This window comes from Delphinus delphis, chromosome 18 (genome assembly GCF_949987515.2).
Source record: "Delphinus delphis chromosome 18, mDelDel1.2, whole genome shotgun sequence".
In the NCBI taxonomy this organism is placed as follows: Eukaryota; Metazoa; Chordata; class Mammalia; order Artiodactyla; family Delphinidae; genus Delphinus; species Delphinus delphis.
In genome coordinates this window covers 50,589,199-50,609,345 of record NC_082700.1, presented here as the reverse complement: position 1 = coordinate 50,609,345, position 20,147 = coordinate 50,589,199, and the positions used below count along the sequence as shown (strand labels likewise).

Below are 20,147 nucleotides of genomic sequence, written 5' to 3'. Positions count from 1 at the left end.
TACCAGGGCCACTTGTATCCTGACCTCACTTTCACTGGGCACTGTCTTATTCAGTGCTCAGAGTTCACAAAATTGCCCCCAGTTTATTCCAAAGCATCCACAATTATACGTTGTCAATATCTAACAGATTCTTCCATCACATGACATCTCAATTACCTTTGACACCTTTCACTTACCTTGTGCTCGCTCCTGTGCTTGGGGCGGTCTTATAACCTGGAGGGGGCGGTGGAAACCAGGACTGTCTGTTAAGAAATGGCATCAATTATAAACATGGAAAGGCTTGACCCCACCCACATGTCTACCAGGAAAAGCTGAAAATAAATTGACAGTTAAAAAGGCAATAAGATGACTTTCCTACAAGGTCTTGGAAATAAAATGAAAACTACTTACTTCCTGCCATAGGAAGTAACTGTCTATATTCCAGGCTATTTGGAATATAGTAAACCCCTTTTCCCATTTCCAAGTAAAACACTTTTCGCATTTCCTTTGACACTAAACAATGTAGACATTTCTTTAAAAAGAAATCTGGGGGAGGGGCTTCAAGATGGTGGAAGAGTAAGACACGGAGATCACCTTCCTCCCCACAACTACATCAGAAATACATCTACACGTGGAACAACTCCTACAGAACACCTACTGAACGCTGGCAGAAGACCTCAGACCTCCAAAAGGCAAGAAAGTCCCCACATACCTGGGTACGGCAAAAGAGAAAGGAAAAAACAGAGACAAAATAATAGGCACGGGACCTGCGCCAGTGGGAGGGAGCTGTGAAGGAGGAAAGGTTTCCACACACTAGGAGCCCCTTCACTGGCAGAGATGGGGGGTGGCAGAAGGGGAAGGCTTCGGATCCGTGGAGGAGAGCGCAGCAACAGGGGTGTGGAGGGCAAAGTGGAGAGATTCCCGCACAGAGGATCGGTGCCAACCAGCACTCACCAGCCCAAGAGGCTTATATGCTCACCCACCAGGGCGGGCGGGGCTGCGATCTGAGGCTCGGGCTTCTGCTGGATCCCAGGGAGAGGACTGGGGTTGGCTGCGTGATCACAGCCTGCAGGGGGTTAGTGCCCCACGGCTAGCCGAGAGGGAGTCCGGGAAAAAGTCTGGAGCTGCCGAAGAGGCAAGAGACTTTTTCTTGCCTCTTCAGTTCCTGGTGCGCGAGGAAAGGGGGATTCAGAGTGCCGCTTAAAGGAGCTCCAGAGACGGGCACAAGCCGCGGCTAAAAGCGCGGACCCCAGAGACGGGCATGAGACTCTAAGGCTGCTGCTGCCATCACCAAGAAGCCTGTGTGCGAGCACAGGTCACTATCCACACCCTCCTTCCGGGGAGCCTGTGCAGCCCGCCACTGCCAGCGTCCCGTGATCCAGGGACAACTTCCCTGGGAGAACACACGGTGTGCCTCGGGCTGGTGCGATGTCACACCGGCCTCTGCCACGCAGGCTCTCCCCGTATTCGGTACCTCTCCCTCCCCCCACGGCCTGAGTGAGCCAGAGCCCCCTAATCAGATGCCACCTTAACCCCATCCTCTCTGAGTAAGGAGCAGGCACCCTCAGGCGACCTACACGCAGGGGCGGGCTGAAATCCAAAGCTGAACCACAGGAGCTGTGCAAGCAAAGAAGAGAAAGGGAGATCCCTCCCAGAAGCCTCAGGAGCAGCAGATTAAAGCTCCACAATCAACTTGATGTACCTTGCAACTGTGGAATACCTGAATAGACAACGAATCATCCCAAATTGAAGAGGTTGACTTTGGGAACAACGATATATATACATTTTTTTCCTTTTTCTATTTTTCCCTGTGGATGACAGGGTCTTGGTGCTCTGACTGGGCGTCAGGTCTGTGCCTCTGAGGTGGGAGAGCCAAGTTCAGGACACTGGTCCACCAGAGACCCCCCAGCTCCATGTAATATCAAAAAGCAAAAATCTCCCAGAAACTCCATCTCAACACCAAGACCCAGCTCCACTCAACGACCAGCAAGCTCCAGTGCTGGACACCCATTGCCAAACAACTAGCAAGACAGGAACACAACCCCATCCATTAGTACAGAGGCTGCCTAAAATCATAATAAGGTCACAGACACTCCAAAACACAACACCAGATGCGGACCTGCCCACCAGAAAGACAAGATCCAGCCACATCCACCAGAACACAGGCACTAGTCCACTCCAACAGGAAACGTACACAACCCACTGAACCAACCTTAGCCACTTGGAGCAGACATGAAAAACAATGGGAACTACGAACCTGTAGCCTGCGAAAAGGAGACCCCAAACACAGTAAGTTAAGCAAAATGAGAAGACAGAGAAGCACACAGCAGATGAAGGAGTAAGGTAAAAACCCACCACACAAAACAAATGAACAGGAAATAGGCAGTCCAACTGAAAAAGAATTCAGAATAATTATAGTAAAGATGATCCAAAATCTTGGAAATAGAATGGAGAAATTACAAGAAACATTTAACAAGGGCCTAGAAGAACCAAAGAGCAAACAAACAATGATGAACAACATAATAAATGAAATTAAAAATTCTCTAGAAGGAATCAATAAAAGAATAACTGAGGCAGAAGAACGGATAAGTGACCTGGAAGATAAAATAGTGGAAATAACTACTGCAGAGCAGAATAAAGAAAAAAGAATGAAAAGAATTGAGGACAGTCTCAGAGACCTCTGGGACAACATTAAATGCACCAACATTTGAATTATAGGGGTCCCAGAAGAAGAAGAGAAAAAGAAAGGGACTGAGAAAATATTTAAAGACATTATAGTTGAAAGCTTCCTTAATATGGGAAAGGAAAGGGTTAATCAAGTCCAGGAAGTGCAGAGAATCCCATATAGGATAAATCCAAGGAGAAACATGCCAAGACACATATTAATCAAATTATCAAAAATTAAATACGAAGAAAAAATATTAAAAGCAGCAAGGGAAAAACAACAAATAACATACAAGAGAATCCCCATAAGGTTAACAGCTGATCTTTCAGCTGCAAGCCAGAAGGGTGTGACAGGACATATTTAAAGTGATGAAAGGGAAAAACCAAGATTACCCTACACAGCAAGATCTCATTCAGATTCGATGGAGAAATTAAAACCTTTAAAGACAAGCAAAAGCTAAGAGAATTCAGCACCACCAAACCAGCTTTACAACAAAAGCTAAAGGAACTTCTCTAGGCAGGAAACAAAAGAGAAGGAAAATTTTTACCTACAATAAAAACCAAAAACAATTAAGAAAATGTTTATAGGAACACACATATCGATAATTACCTTAAATGTAAGTGGTTTAAATGCTCCAACCAAAAGACATAGACTGGCTGAATGGATACAATAACAAGACCGGTATATATGCTGTCTACAAGAAACCCACTTCAAACTTAGGGATACATACAAACTGAAAGTGAGGGAATGGAAAAAGATATTCCATGCAAATGGCAATCAAAAGAAAGCTGGAGTAGCAGTTCTCATAGCAGACAAAATAGACTTTAAAATAAAGACTATTACAAGAGACAAAGAAGAACACTACATAATGATCAAGGGATCAATTCAAGAAGAAGATATAACAATTGTAAATATTTATGCACCCAACATAGGAGCACCTCAATACATAAGGCAAATGCTAACAGCCACAAAAGGAGAAATCGACAGTAACACAATCATAGTAGGGGACTTAACACCCCACTTTCACCAATGGACAGATCATCCAAAATGAAAATAAATAAGGAAACACAAGCTTTAAATGATACATTAAACAAGATGGTCTTAATTGTTATTTATAGGACATTCCATCCAAAAACAACAGAATACACTTTCTTCTCAAGTGCTCATGGAACATTCTCCAGGATAGATCAAACTTGGGTCACAAATCAAGCCTTGGTAGATTTAAGAAAATTGAAATCGTATCAATTATCTTTTCCAACCACAATGCTATGGGACTAGATATCAATTACAGGAACAAATTTGTAAAACATACAAATACATGGAAGGTAAACAATACACTATTAAATAACCAAGAGATCACTAAAGAAATCAACGAAGATACCAGAAAATATCTAGAAACAAGTGACAATGAAAACACAGCGACCCAAAACCTATAGGATGCAGCAAAAGCAGTTCTAAGAAGGGAGTTTATAGCAATACAATCCTACCTTAAGGAACAAGAAACATCTCAAATAAACAACCTAACTGTACACTTAAACCAATTAGAGAAAGAAGAACAAAAAAACCCCAAAGTTAGCAGAAGGAAAGAAGTCATAAAGATCAGATGAGAAATAAATGAAAAAGAAATGAGGGAAACAGTAGCAAAGATCAATAAAACTAAAAGCTGATTCTTTGAGAAGATAAACAAAATTGATAACCTATTAGCCAGACTCAACAAGAAAAAAAGGGAGAAGACTCAAATCAACAGAATTAGAAATGAAAAAGGAGAAGTAACAACTGACACTGCAGAAATACAAAGGATCATGAGACATTACTACAAGCAACTCTATGCCAATAAAATGGACAACCTGGAAGAAATGGACACATTCTTAGAAAAGCACAGCCTTCCAAGACTGAACCAGGAAGAAATAGAAAATATAAACAGACCAGTCACAAGCACTGAAATTGAAACTGTGATTAAAAATCTTCCAACAAACAAAAGCCCAGGACCAGATGGCTTCACAGGCGAATTCTGTCAAACATTTAGAGAAGAGCTAACACCTATCCTTCTCAAACTCTTCCAAAATATAGCAGAGGGAGAAACACTCCCAAAGTCATTCTACGAGGCTACCATCACCCTGATACCAAAACAACACAAAGATGTCACAAAGAAAGAAAACTACAGGTCAATATCACTGAGGAACATAGGTGCAAATATCCTCAACAAAATACTCGCAAATAGAACGCAACAGCACATTAAAAGGATCATACACCGTGATCAGGTGGGGTTTATTCCAGGAATGCAAGGATTCTTCAATACATGAAAATCAATCAGTGTGATACACCATATTAATAAACTGAAGAATAAAATCCATATGATCATGATCATCTCAATAGAGGCAGAAAAAGCTTTCAACAAAATTCAACACCCATTTATGATAAAAAGACTCCAGAAAGTAGGCATGGAGGAAACTTACCTCAACATAATAAAGGCCATATATGACAAACACACAGCCAACATCTCCTCAATGGTGAAAAACTGAAACCATTTCCACTAAGATCAGGAACAAGACAAGGTTGTCCACTCTCACCACTATTATTCAACATATTTTTGGAAGTTTTAGCCACAGCAATCAGAGAAGAAAAAGAAATAAAAGGAATTCAAATCAGAAAAGAAGAAGTAAAGCAGTCAGTGTTTGCAGATGACATGATACTATACATAGAGATGCTACCAGAAAAGTACTAGAGCTAATCAATGAATTTGGTAAAGTAGCAGGATACAAAATTAATGCACAGAAATCTCTTGCATTCTTATACACCAATGATGAAAAATCTGAAAGTGAAATTAAGGAAACACTCTCATTTACCATTGCAACAAAAAGAATAGAATACCTAGGAATAAACCTACCTAAGGAGACAAAAGACCTGTATGCAGAAAAGTATAAGACACTGATGAAAGAAATTAAAGATGATACAAACAGATGGAGAGATATACCATGTTCCTGGACTGGAAGAATGAACATTGTGAAAATGACTATACTACCCAAAGCAATCTACAGATTCAATGCAATCCCTATCAAACTACCAATGGCATTTTTCAGACCTAGAACAAACCTAGAACAAAAAATTTCACAATCTGTATGGAAACACAAAAGACTGCGAATAGTCAAAGCAAACTTGAGAAAGAAAAACAGAGCTGGAGCAATCAGGCTCCCTGTTTTCAGACTATACTACAAAGCTACAGTAATCAACACAGTATGGTACCGGCACAAAAACAGAAATGTAAATCAATGGAACAGGATAGAAAGCCCAGAGATAAACCCACGCACCTATGGTCACCTAATTTTTGGTAAAGGAGGCAAGAATTTACAATGGAGAAAAGACAGCCTCTTCAATAAGTGGTGTTGGGAAAACTGGACAGCTAGATGTAAAAGAATGAAATTAGAACACTCCCTAACACCATACACAAAAATAAACTCAAAATGGATTAAAGACCTAAATGTAAGGCCAGACACTATCAAACTCTTAGAGGAAAACATAGGCAGAACACTTTATGACATAAATCACAGCAAGATCCTTTTTGACCCACCTCCTAGAGAAATGGAAATTAAAACAAAAATAAACAAATGGGACCTAATGAAACTTAAAAGCTTTCGCACAGCAAAGGAAACCATAAACAAGACCAAAAGACAACCCTCAGAATGGGAGAACATATTTGCCAATGAAGCAACTGACAAAGGATTAATCTCCAAAATTTACAACCAGCTCATGCAGCTCAACATCAAAAATACAAAGAACCCAATCAAAAATGGGCAGAAGACCTAAATAGACATCTCTCCAAAGAAGATATACAGATTGCCAACAAACACATGAAAGAATGCTCAACATCATTAATCATTAGAGAAATGCAAATCAAAACTACAATGAGATATCATCTCACACCTGTCAGAATGGCCATGATCAAAAAATGTACAAACAATACATGCTGGAGAGGGTGTGGAGAAAAGGGAACCCTCTTGCACTGTTGGTGGGAATGTAAATTGATACAGCCACTGTGAGAACAGTATGGAGGTTTGTCAAAAAAGTAAAAATAGGACTACCATATGACCCAGCAATCCCACTAGGCATATACCCTGAGAAAATCATAATTCAAAAAGAGTCATGTACCACAATGTTCATTGCAGCTCTGTTTACAATAGCCAGGACATGGAAGCAACCTAAGTGTCCATCGACAGATTAATGGATAAAGAAGATGTGGCACATACATACAATGGAATATTACGCAGCCATAAAAAGAAATGAAATTGTGTTATTTGTAGTGAGGTGGATGGACCTAGAGTCAGTCATACAGAGTGAAGTAAGTCAGAAAGAGAAAAACATATACTGTATTGTAACACATATATATGGAATCAAAGAAAAAATGGTCATGAAGAACCTATGGGCAGGATGGGAATAAAGATGCAGACCTACTAGAGAATGAACTTGAGGACACAGGGAGGGGGAAGGGTAAGCTGGGACAATGTGAGAGAGTGGCATGGACATGTATACACTACCCACTGTAAATCCTATAGCTAGTGGGAAGCAGCCGCATAGCACAGGGAGATCAGCCTGGTATCTTGTCACCACCTAGAGGGGTGGGATAGGTATGGTGGGAGGGAGGGAGATGCAAGAGCGAATAGATATGGGAACATATGTATATGTATAGCTGATTCACTTTGTTATAAAGCAGAAACAAACACACCATTGTAAATCAATTATACTCCAATAAAGATGTTAAAAAAAAAGTCTGAAGGATATCTGGAAAATAACTCTTGTTGAATCTAGATGGTAAGCTCATGGTTGCTTATCATCAAAACACCTCTCTCTGTTTTTATTTTTCTGCATTTCTAAAATATTTCATAATAAAAATAACAACAATCTTGTGCTCTACTCAAAATACAGTTTTAAAGAAAAACTGTATGATAGGAAACTCTGACAAGTAAGAATATTGAAAATATAAATGAACACCACAGCAATGCTAACCTCAATTTTATATAGATGCATATATATTTATGTGTGTGTGTGTATATATACACACACATATATATCCAATTAGAAAGGTGTCTTCACATTACCAGGACATAATTTTAATTGGTAGAGATAGCTAAGGACTGTCAAAAAGACTAAGTTAAGGATCAAAAATGAAGCTGTTCAGAGGAGAGTAATATAGCCTAGAGAAGGAAAGTAAGGGATAAGGACAGGAGACTCCTTTAAATTCTTGACGCTGATCTATTCTCTGAGGCATCACAGGACTGAACTAAGGTGGGATGGGAGTAAATCAAAGCAGATTTCAGCTCATTGCAATCCCTGAGAGCTAGTCAAGGCATATCACAAAAGTGAGAGTCATATTGCTGGCTTCAGTTGTCCTGAATTATGCCTAATGTGTCAGAGGAACGATTCTTGCACTGGGTAGGAGACTGAACTAACTGACCTTAAATTTCCCTTCCAACCTTTCTTAACAGACACAGAATCGGGGGGGGATGTGAAATTTGGGTCTAAGAGAAAGGTGGTCGTATTTTCTGAGACTGTAGATACAACGAAAATTCCGACTGCAGGAGAAAATAGAATCAGCCATTTCTCTCCAGGAGGACTATAGCAGCACCATGACCGTCAGACAGCCCATCAACAAACACTGAGCAGCTACCCTATACCAGGCATAGTCCTAGGAGCAGGCAAAGAAAATAAGAAAATTTCAAAAGCACTGAGGTTCACGAATGCTTGTTTTCCATTTGCATCATGATTCACTGGCACAGTGTTCTCTTCAACATGCAAAAATCACTTCCGCCATCACATTTTGTCACATGGAGAATATTGCACCACCAAAGTCTAGCTCCTCTTCATGCCTACTAGATAAATGGAACTTAGCACAGGCAAAAATGCGAGGCCACGCAGGGGAAGCTGAAAGAGGAATGACCACAAGAACGCAGACTGGGGCCTCAAGACGTGGCCTTTGACTCTGTACTTGGAAGTAGCACAATGCACAGAGCAGAGGAGGCATCCAAGATTCAGGCTGGTTTCAGGAGCATGGTGACACTTGGCCACACTGCAGTTATTACACACAGGGCAGGAATTCCCTGTAGTAGGACTCTGTTAAAATGTATAACCTGAAGTACCTTGCTCTTTAATATCTGAGCTCCATCATCCAAACATTACCTAGTTATTCAAGACCCTAAGAGAGCATACTTGAAAAAGAGATCAGATTTGTGGTTACCAGAGGCAGGGGTATCAGGTGGATTGGAGGAAGGTGGGCAAAAGGTACAAACTTACCTTTTTGGGTTTTTTGCCCTTTAGACCAATTTATTTTATATCCATTTAAAATATCATTCAACAAAGGACAATAGAGTTATAAGATAAATAAGTTCTAGGGATGCAAAGTATAACATGATGACTATAGTCAACACTCCTGTATGATACATAGGAAAGTTGTTAAGAGAATAGATCTTAAGAGTTCTCATCAAAAGGAGAATTTTTTTTTCTTTTTATTGACATAAGGATGTTATATGAGATGATAGGTGGATATCAATTAAACCTATTGGGGTGATCATAATATATGTAAATCAAACGATCACACTGTACACCTTAAACATACACAGTGCTGTATGTCAGTTATTTCTCAATAAAATTGGGGGGAAAAAGCTGGCATATTTGAAAGGGAGATTGTGGGTGGTAGGGAAAGGACTGAGGTTTGAGGACAGGAGTAGCTAGCAGGCACTGGACCCCTGAGAAGGGGAGGAGGGAATAATGAGGAAGGGCAGAGCAACTTCTGGACGCTGCCTGGGCGCCTTTGTGGATGTTTTAGTTCAGAAATTAATAAAGAATAATCCCTTACAGAACTGCAGCAAGAGGTAGTCCCAACGAGCCCATCATACCTCTTTTTCTTTACAGGAGTAGTAGCAGAGTTGGAAGCTGGGATGTTGGTGGCATTTGCACTGAACAAACCTCCAGGTTGCCTGTTTCATCACAAGAACAAACAATGATCACATTTCTGAAACTTTTCCACTCTACCCCACCTTTGAAAGGTCTTATAATCTACTCATATTCCCACCTGCTCTGAATCCATCACAAAATATTTCACTTGAGCATGAAAGAGCAACAAGAGAAAAAGTTCTTCCTTAGTTTACTATTTTACAAATTGCCAGGCTATCATACAAATAATTAAAACCGAAGGAATTGAATGAAGAAGTCATTCATTATATGACATGGTGTGTCTGAAACCCAGACCAATCAATTCCAATGTCCTATGGATTCCTACATATATTTTTTGATCCTGTATATGTTGTGACTAACAGAATCATATTGAAATTTTTTGCATTAAAAGCATTAGTTTAAGAAAACATTTAAAAATCACACCACTTTAAATCTCTATTTAGCATTTATTAATATATGCAGACCCTCAAAAAAAAATGGAGGTCACTCAGGCCTTTTTCAACTACTGGAGGTGCAGTCCAGTGTGAAAATTACTTTATTTGTAAATACAAATTTAAAAACCAACTAAGTTTTCAAAAATCTACCTAGTTTGGTAGTTTATTACAACCATTGTTAGTACAGGGAAAATGTATTTTGTCTACATAGATTGTTACCAAAGCCATGATTTCATGACTAAGTTGTATTGTAGATACGATGGGTGTTTTGGGAGCAAGTGAAATGTGCAAGAAGAAAGAGTTGCCATAAGGATAGGGAAAAAATTAAAAGGTTCTAGATTTTAAAAAAAGAAAAGAAAAAAAAGAATGACTTAAGCTTTGGTGTTTGGTTAGAGGAGAAGTCCTTCTGTGTAAAAGTCCAGACAGAAAACACTTGAAATTTTGTAGAGCATTTCAATATTTCTACTATTCAACTCTGCCAAAGCTATGGGGGCATGGCTGAACTACAATGAAACTTTGGTCTGAGGGCAGTATATCCTGATTTTTCTTGAACACATAGGAAGAAATACACTTTATCCTTAAAATGTAATGTCAGTTAGAAAAGTACATACATCTTTGTCTCTTCCGGTGAGCGAAATGTGGACATGTTTCTGGTAAGAAAAAAAGAAGGCAAAGTTTGAGCAGCAACAAAGAATGAATTCTTGCATCAATTTGCAATTGTCCATGAACTTAGAGTTATTATTATTAAAAGTTAACATTATTTGCGAGAAAGAAAAAGAAAGCATCAGTATTTGAATAAATTTGAAAAGTTGATCTCATGATTTTTTTACCTTTTGTGTATTAGATTCCAAAAGAAATTTTTTTTCTTTAGAAAATTCATTATCTTTTAAGCCCCGTGTTTTTGTTTGCTGGGTTCAGTAATTTTCTTTAACAATAGGAATGTAAAATTGACGTTTACATGTATTTCATAATCTTGCCACCAGGATAACTTAAACAGAAACATAAATGTGGTAAGAATGATGACCTGAAGCAATGAACTCTCTTGATTCTGAAGCCAGAAGTAAGACTTTATTTTTCTTTAACCATGAGCAGGAGTAAAGTTTTTATGCCAGAATTATTTGTGTGAAAAAAAAAATAGAGAATGGGGCTTCCCTGGTGGCACAGTGGTTGAGAATCTGCCTGCTAATGCAGGGGACACGGGTTCGAGCCCTGGTCTGGGAGGATCCCACATGCCGCGGAGCAACTAGGCCCGTGAGCCACAACTACTGAGCCTGCGCGTCTGGAGCCTGTGCTCCGCAACAGGAGAGGCCCGCGCACCGCGATGAAGAGTGGCCCCCGCTCGCCGCAACTAGAGAAAGCCCTTGCACAGAAACGAAGACCCAACACAGCAAAAATAAATAAATTAATTAATAAACTGCTACCCCCAACATCTAAAAAACAAACAAACAAAAAAATAGAGGATGAGAATTTACAGAAAGATATTAAGCAGGATTGAAGAATCCTACTTAATATCAAGTAAATAAGTAACGCTTAGAAAAATATTGTATTACTTGAGCCTTTCCCAAAGTTAGTAGATACTGTTACCTATTGGTTACTCGGTTATCCAGGGTATTGGCCTTATATGTTTTGGCAGCATCATTTCTGTCTGAGATCCTTTATAAAGAAATAAGACAAAAGTCTGGATGAACATTTAGATTATTAAACTCCTTTCAGATCTCGTTCTTGCTATAATCACTTCACAACAGAAACTTCCTCTGGTAAAAACAATTGCTTTTCAGGTGTTACATGTTAGAAAATTTTGCAATTAACAAAAAAGCTACTTACAACAAAATCTATTTATGAGGCTATTTTGATACAGTTTGCAACTTTTAAAGTTTATGTTTTTCAACTAGCCTTTCTGACTCATTTGAGCATTTAACTCATTAATTATTTCATATTCATTATTGTTTAATAATATATCTAGCCAATGACAGTACTTCCTATGTCGCTACAAGGAATCAGTGGAAGACTTAAGCAATTTTTAAAAAATGTTTTGTGGCATAGACAATGCTATATGCTCGTCAAACTCTTTATTTTCCTTCTGAGCACACAGGAAGACCATATTTCCCAATCTTCATTACAATTAAGTTGGGACCATATGATTGCATTCTAAACTAAAGAACGTGGGCAGAAATATTATTCATGACTCGCAAACCCATCATAAAACCTCTTGTGTGATCCTCCTTGCTCTTTCTTCCCCTTCTGCTATGGCTTTGATGCCCGTGGGTTGAAGATGGCAGCATTAAAACCTAGGAAAGAACCTAGGTCCCTGAGTCATTCCATGGAACAGGGTCGTCCCCTAATTTTCCAGCCAATCCCTTTGGACTCTGAGGGGAGTGAGCAGTAATCTTCTATCAGGCTAACCGACCAAGATTTGGAGGCAGGAGAAGGAACTTGTTACAAGAGTTGCTCTACCCTGGCAAACTTGTTTACACTGACTAACACATTTTGTTAATGGGCCCTGCGGACCATCAGAGGTTTTAAACCCTCTAAACTGAGGTCTCCACAAGGAGGGTAGTTCTGGAAAAGGTGTGTTTGTCTGTCCTTTGGGTCATAAGACAAACTAGGAATCCTGTAGTCTGCATGCCAGTGGTGGGATCTCACAACTGCAACCCCTGTTCTGTCCCTTCCGCCAGGAAGAACACACCAGATAGGAAAGCTCTTCCTGAGATGTGGGGCTGTCTTCTGGAGCACTCTGCAGGCTTGCACAAAGCTAGGATGTGGCAAAATCAGGCTCCAGAAAACAAAAGATCAGCAAGATTCTTCTGTTGATCCCATACTATGGGTCTACTATAACTTCCTCTAAACTTTCACTTTTATCATCCACTTTAGTACAGGGCTTTATAAACTGTTCCTGGGAAGAAGGACACTAACCTTGCCTTGTTCTAAAAAAAAAAAAAAATTCATGATAGAAAAATATGGCTTAATTGTCATAGCTTTAAAATGATTTCAATTCCTAGATGTCACTTTGACATGTGCAACTAAAACATTGGGTAAATAACCCTAATTGTTAAAATTCCACGAGTCAACCCCAAATAGTTTCTGTTTATGGTATGTAATGCCACAAACTGATAACTCTTGAATGTAAAAAGGAAGAAAGGTTGGAATCCTCCAGAGCTCCATATTCTCAATAGACTGTTCACAATACAGGTATTGTCTTGTACAGAATGAATCCAAGTATTAAAAACTCATGATGAGGGCTTCCCTGGTGGCGCAGTGGTTGAGAGTCTGCCTGCCGATGCAGGGGACACGGGTTCGTTCCCCGGTCTGGGAAGATCCCACATGCAGCAGACTGGCTGGGCCCATGAGCCGTGGCTGCTGGGCCTGCGCGTCCGGAGCCTGTGCTCCACAACGGGAGAGGCCACAACAGTGAGAGGCCCGTGTACCGCAAAAAAAAAAAAAAAAAAAACTCATGATGATCTCTCAGGTGATCATTAGGCCAAAGACTATAAGTAAATTCCCTGTACTAATTGCTACTGAGCCTCTGATGTGTTTATAGTTAAAGAGCTCTGCAGTAAACCACTGTGAATACCATAAGATGTCAGGTAATCCTAAATCTTAAATGTTCTGTGGAAACTACTCAGCGTTTATAGCTGTCTGTGAGATCCTCATATAAGATAAAAATAATCTTGGGAAATTGCTACTCTGGTACAGGGAAAATGACAATCTGTCTAAAGAAAACAGAGCGTTAATTTCAAACACCTTCAAGGTTTAAATAAAGGAGAGTTCTGAGGTTACAATTAAATGAAGTTAATCAAAATTCTACTTTGTTGATCTATGTGGGCAATACTGCATGTAATAATAAAAATAGCTACCTACTACTCTTTGCCACTCATCTTATACAATTTCCTCTACTCTTCAGAACATCCCTACAAGGTAGGTGTAGTTATTTTCGCTTTATAGATGAAGAAATGGAGTCTCAGAGAAGGTGTGTGGCTTTCTCTTGGCCACACAGCCGGGAAGTAGTCTATCTCCAAAGTCTTCCCAGTAGGCCCCAATGTCGTACACCTGGTTCTGTAGTGTAATTGTTCCAACACTCATGATCAACATGTCTTTCTCCAGTTGCTATTTTTCACCTCCACTATCTCTTTCACTCCACTAGGGGAATCAGTGTATAAACAATATTGGAGAGCTCTAAACCATCATTCCAATGCATTCATCAATTTCTTATTACTTAGGGAGATTAACTTTGTACTTCTCTTAGAAACTAATTTTCTGCCAAGTTGTGATATGAGATTAATAGGAGTCAGTCTCAGAGACAGGAAATACCTAAACAATGTAACTAGCAGCAGGATCCAACCAAAGGAAAAGTAACACTTCCATAACCGAACACTAGAGGGCTCCTTAACCTAGGTTTTCCAAATTAGTCAAGAAACCACCTTCAGGGTTTGCCCCATAGTGTATGCATGTACACAATTATTAACTTATATTTCTTTAGAACACTTCATATTTTTACCAACAGATGTATATTTTAAAAGGGAACTCTTCAAACGTAAAGTCAGTACTTTTCTCCTAGTCATTTATTATATGCGTTAGTATTGAAATGGCACACATACACACCTGATACATTTGATCATCTAACTCCCAAAATTATTTCACCTCTTGCACTTGGAGTGGCCTGCATGATAGGAGTCTGACTCCTGTTATGAGGACTTGCCTTTCTTTACAGACTCCTGTGTTCTCTCCCTCACATCTGTTCCCACACTTACAGAGATGTAGCTCACTCTTGGGAGACAGACACTACCTGCGGAAGGACCTGACAAGGATACTTCTTCCAAACATGCGCCGCTAAACCTCTGTGTAAATAAGGCAGGGAGTCTCTGGCCTCATTTTCTAGTTTACAAAATGAAGGTTTGGGCTAGGTTGGTGGCTCTGAATTTTGGCTGCACATCAGAATCACTTCCTAAGCTTTAAAAAATGTCCGAGTCCTACCTCAGACTAATTAAATTAGAATTTGGGGGATGACAGCTGGTGGGACCAAGTCATCAGCAGAGTTAAAAAGCTCTCTAGGTAATTCTGATTTGTCACTGAGGCTGAGAATGACTCAGTTAGCTTGCCTGTGAGGCCTGCTCTAGTGTATCGCTAAGTTCCAAGGCTCTATCTTGACTGGCCTGAGAAAAGCTTTCAGACACACAGCCTACAAAGGCTTAGGTCTCCCACATATTCACCTTTCTTGAGACATAATTATCTCACTTGCAATTACATTCCTAGAAGTAGGGTTTCCGTCCTCAATTCGCAGTGTAATAGGACAGCCTGCAAGGCGGAGGTGAATGGGCAGAGGTACTATGACTCCTCTCCCAAACTGATTTTTGAATTACAAGAGAGAAGTCACCTCCTTAGGGATACCAGGGCTAATCAGCTATTCGGGAGATTGACTTAAAAAGCTATGAAGAAGCTACCGTTGTTCCAAGGCTGCTGGTTTTCAAGGCTACCATGGAGCTGGGGAGAGGAATAGGTGAATAGGAAGCTTTAAAATGTGGCAATTCGTGCCGTTCTTACTGACAGCCAACTCTTTTTCTTGAATAGACACTTAGCAAATTGTTTCAAGCCTTTGGTTAATTTCCAGAGTTCGGAAAATGTTGATTTTGACAGTTTTTTCCAGTGTTAATACTTTTCTGGAGGAGTGGATTTTTGGAGGTCCTTACTCTGCCATTTGGAAGTACTTCTCTCTTATTTGCAGAGTTCTTTATAAACTCTGGATATAAGTGTGTGTGTGTGTGTGTGTGTGTTTTTTATCAGATCTATGATTTGCAAATATTTTCTCCTTGTCTTTGGTTTGATGTTTATCTCTTAACAGTATCTTTCGAAAAGTAGAGACTATTAATTTTGATGGATTTCAATAAAGCAAATAAATTATTTTTTTAAAAAAGCTATGAAGAGTGCAGAAGTGCATGCATTTGCTGTATTAATTGGCACAGGCATGGTGTGAATATAGAATCTATTAGATGCCATAGGTTTCAGCATATGTGCTTCAATTGTAGCGGGTGGCACGTTTGTCCAAAAGCAGCACATCTTTAGCTACAGGGAGTGGCTTCAACTATAAATGGCCTCAGGTATTCACTATGTCTAGATTCCAAATAACATGTTAACTTTGTTCTTTACTTATGCCTAATAAGCACCTCTACCAAATATAAAATTAAAATGTGACTTGTAGCATTTACACTTCAACTTGAATAGATATTCCTCAATTTTCTATATAGGGATGAGCCCTTCTTTTCCCTCTGTCTAAGACTGAGCCAATAACAGGCTCAGCCAATGACTCATTCCACAGCCATATGGTGACTCCACTGCCGAAAGAGTAGTTTCACTTTCTAAAGTAAAGAGCTAATGTCTTTATCCTAGAGCAGATCAAAACTACTGTATTATTAAAAGGTATAGTCTCTCCATAAGGTAATTATACAGAAACTGCTGTTTCTCTGCCTCTGGGATGGAAAGACCAAAGTTAGAACAGGAACTGGCTACTCACACACAAAAAACCTATATTCTCCATTTAAAGTTGAACAGACCACATGCAGTGCTCACCCCACCTATATTCAAACTGGTTTCTTCGGAATTTTTCCTATTGATCTACTGCTAGCAAGATTTTAGGAAAATGGCATATCAAGTCAAGATTTTGTGAGTTTTGAAGAAGAAGATAATTCAATCTTTATAGTCCTTCTGTCCCTGGAGATAAAATATCATGGTTCAAAACTTACTTTGGTAAACATTTAAATGTCTCATGCTTTATAAGAAACATAACATATGTTATGCATTCCGCTTGCGTGGTTCAAACCACCTTACCTGTCCAAAGTGTCACCAGATCTGTGCCAACTGATTGTGGCTTTTGGCTCATCCCTCTCGTTTGTTTTCCTGTAGCAAAAAATAATTATAGAAAGATCAAATAAATTACAAAAAATAGTTATAAAACATCATGGATTTGGTAAAATTTTGTCCTATTCGGGGAGGAGATGTACATATTACAGACTTGGAGTACCGAAATCTTCCCAGGCTTTGACTTGGGTAGGATAAAATATAGCAAACCCTATTCTCCATGCTAATAAAAGAATTCTTCTCTAGGTCCAATTATTCTAATTACAACATAACACATTCAAATTGGTGATAAGGATATGTAAAACAAGAAGCACAACATGCAAAATGGTTAATAACTAATATGTAGTGTTTTCAATGTTGTTGATTTTTATGTAATAGGAACTCAGTCCCTTATAATCAGCTATATTTTGTTTGCGGAGTTTCAGCAGAGCCCTAAGCCAACACAACAGCTATGTACAAGTTGCTTCATTATAAGTTCAGCACCGTGGACAGGGTTGAGAGAAGAGACCTTGCTGGCAGAAAAGAGGGAGGGAGAGAGAAGAAAAAAAGGAAAAGAGAGAAACAGGAGACACTGGAAAGAAATGAAAAGAAGACAGTGGGGGAATAGAGAAAGGATGGATGGGAAGGATAGGAGAAGAGAGGGGAGACCGGGAGAAGAAGGGAGAGAAGAGACAGAGGCAGAGAGTTAAGACGGACAGATAAGTAGAAAAAAAAAGGGAGTGGGGGAGAAGACAAGAAAATAAGGGAAATGAAGATAGAAGGCCCAATAGTAGGAACGATGATCACCAAAGCAGTGGAGCTAGCTTGATCAGACTGATCAATCAGCAAAAAAAAAAAAAGCCTGTTTAATGCTTTATATAACCTTGTGATACAGGGAAAGCAAGCTCTTTGGAGAATTATACCATGATTTACAGTTTGCATTTCAAAGCATCACCTGAAGCTGACAGACCAAACATATTGAATCAGAAAAAGTACTAAAACAGTATATTATTTAACATGTAATTTTTAGCTTGATATAGTATATCTTTATTAAGCAAATATTTGGAGGTAAACAATATACTGTGCTGATGACTGTGAGTGAGGAAGTCGAGAATGAATTATCTGTAGCCCCTACACACACAGAGCTAGAGGGAAAAATCAGACATACGTCCAAGTGCAACAAGTGGTCAGTGCCGTAGAAAAGGTTCAGGTCAAGTGCAAGGAAGTTTGAAGCTGAGAAAGCTTATTTGTGGAGGCGGGGATCACAGAAGGCTTTCGGGATGAGGTGCAGGTCAAGGTGGATCTTGGAAGATAAACAGACATGAACAAACAGAGGTAGAAGGAATAGTGTCGGTTAAAGCAAGAATAAGGTTAAAAAATGCCTAATGCAATTCCCCGCATTTTTAAAGAAACTCAGAGTGAAATCATAGTGTGGTTCACCAGCAGGTGTGATACATGAGTGCAGGTAGGTGCTGCAGGGCCATCTGACCCCCTTCCAGAAAACAGCCCCTTTTACAGATGTTATTGTTGTATATCTCATTAGTAGCTTTATTCTTCCAGGCACTTATCACCACATGACATATTATATTGTGTTTGTTTATTTTCAGTCTCTCCCTCCTCCACCTTCAACTAGGAAGCAAGTTCTATGAAAGCGGGGATTTTGTTTTGTCCCCAGACTTTAGAATAGGGACTGGCTCACATAGGGCATCTCCACAGGTACTATTTTTGCTTCTGCCTCATGTGACATGTTTTAATGATCGGGCAGAGGAAGGACAGTAAAATGTCCTAGTTTGTGCACACTATGAAGCTTGTTTTCTAGGGTGATGAGACTATTATTTATTTTCCTTTTCCTTTATTTTCAGTCTCTGCTCGTGCGGAACTCTTGGACATATCATTGCTTCTGCTGGAAGCGCCTCTTAACAACCACATCCTCAGTGAGGTCTCCCACTCATTCAGGCAAAGTTAGCCACTCCCTCTGCTCCTTCCCATAGCACCGGCACACACTTCCACAAGCACTTTCCATGGTAAATTTGAGTATTTGTGCTTATGTATTCATCTTTTTCCATGAAATGTGAGTTCCTTAAGGTCAAGGCTGGTGTCTTATGCATCTTTGTGTTCCCAGCACCTGGCACAATGTCAGCACACACTGGTGCTCCAACGTGGTATTGGGTGAACATTAAAATGGACACAGCCTCTTCAAAAGGGTAGAAAAGTGTCACATGGGCATCCATTTGAGCAAATGCAAGGAGATAAATAACCTACACTACGTTTTAGGAAGATGTCGTTTGAGACGCAAGTCAAGGGGTCAAAGGGGAAACGTCTCAGGCTTGCAGATTTTTGTTACTTAGGATAAAAGCTCGATGTGCTTTAGCCAAAATGCTGTCCAGTAACAGGAAGGGTTCAGGTAACCAACAGAGTTTAAAATATAAAGTAAGCATAGACGGCATTAAGGTCCCGTTATTCTGAAACACACTAAGAGCACGAAGCTTAGTCTGCCTGGTCACACTTCACAAGTATGTTTGTTCTTTAATAGTTGCAGAGAAAGGCAAATAAAATGGAGGGGGCATTTTTCACTGGTGTCTGGATTCAGATGATTAGGTTCCCTTTGTTTGGTGAGTTGAGAGCCAACAGAGAACAAGGATGTAAGCTTCGAAATCATGACGACCAAGGAGAGGGTATGGAGAGAGCCTGCCAAATCACAGAACAGTCAATTGGATGAGCCAAGGCTGGAAACCCAAAAACCAATCAGATACTTTGTATAGAGGGGGGTAAACTCAGGACCCTGAGAACACATCAAAATTATGAACAATTTTTAAATGGTTCAGAAAAATTCACAGATAAAAATTCCAAAATAGACATACTCAAAGTGTCTACTTAACTTTTTAAAGTCCCCACCATGAAAGACAATCACTAAGTGTGTCTTGGTGGAAGACACTGGCTACTGGACCAGATAAAACTTGTGTCTGAGAAATAGTTAAGTTCTTCTGATGGGTGTGGGTGTTTGTATGTGTGTGACTATAAATGTACTTTAGTAAGAATATTATCTATTTATTTCATCAATATTAGATTATTTACATCATTGTGCTTACAAGTTTTGTTTGAATTTTCCTTCTAATTTGCATTTGTCAGTCTATTTGCCACTGAGTATCATTTAGTGGTTTTCCACAAGCCTAGGAGTTTTTGAAAAGAAATGCACTGTCCCATAAAGCAAGTGAACTTAGCTGTTGTTCTGCTTTTAGGGTTCCTTTCTCTAAGGCTCAGAAATATCCTATGTTTCTGTGGCGGCCCCTTCCCTT

General features: G+C 39.7%; 1 protein-coding gene across 6 annotated transcripts in view; it reads right to left on the bottom strand.

The window, feature by feature from the left end:
* Positions 1-20,147, bottom strand: part of SCEL (sciellin) — a 147,351-nt gene that overhangs the window by 94,937 nt on the left and 32,267 nt on the right. For all 6 annotated transcript variants that reach the window (XM_059995656.1, XM_059995659.1, XM_059995657.1 and 3 more), the window contains exons 4-8: positions 16,843-16,911; positions 11,608-11,676; positions 10,635-10,673; positions 9,532-9,612; positions 177-242 (exon numbers count right to left, since the gene is read on the bottom strand). In XM_059995656.1, coding sequence (XP_059851639.1) covers positions 177-242; positions 9,532-9,612; positions 10,635-10,673; positions 11,608-11,676; positions 16,843-16,911 — 324 coding nt within the window. The remainder of the gene's footprint in view (positions 1-176; positions 243-9,531; positions 9,613-10,634; positions 10,674-11,607; positions 11,677-16,842; positions 16,912-20,147) is intronic.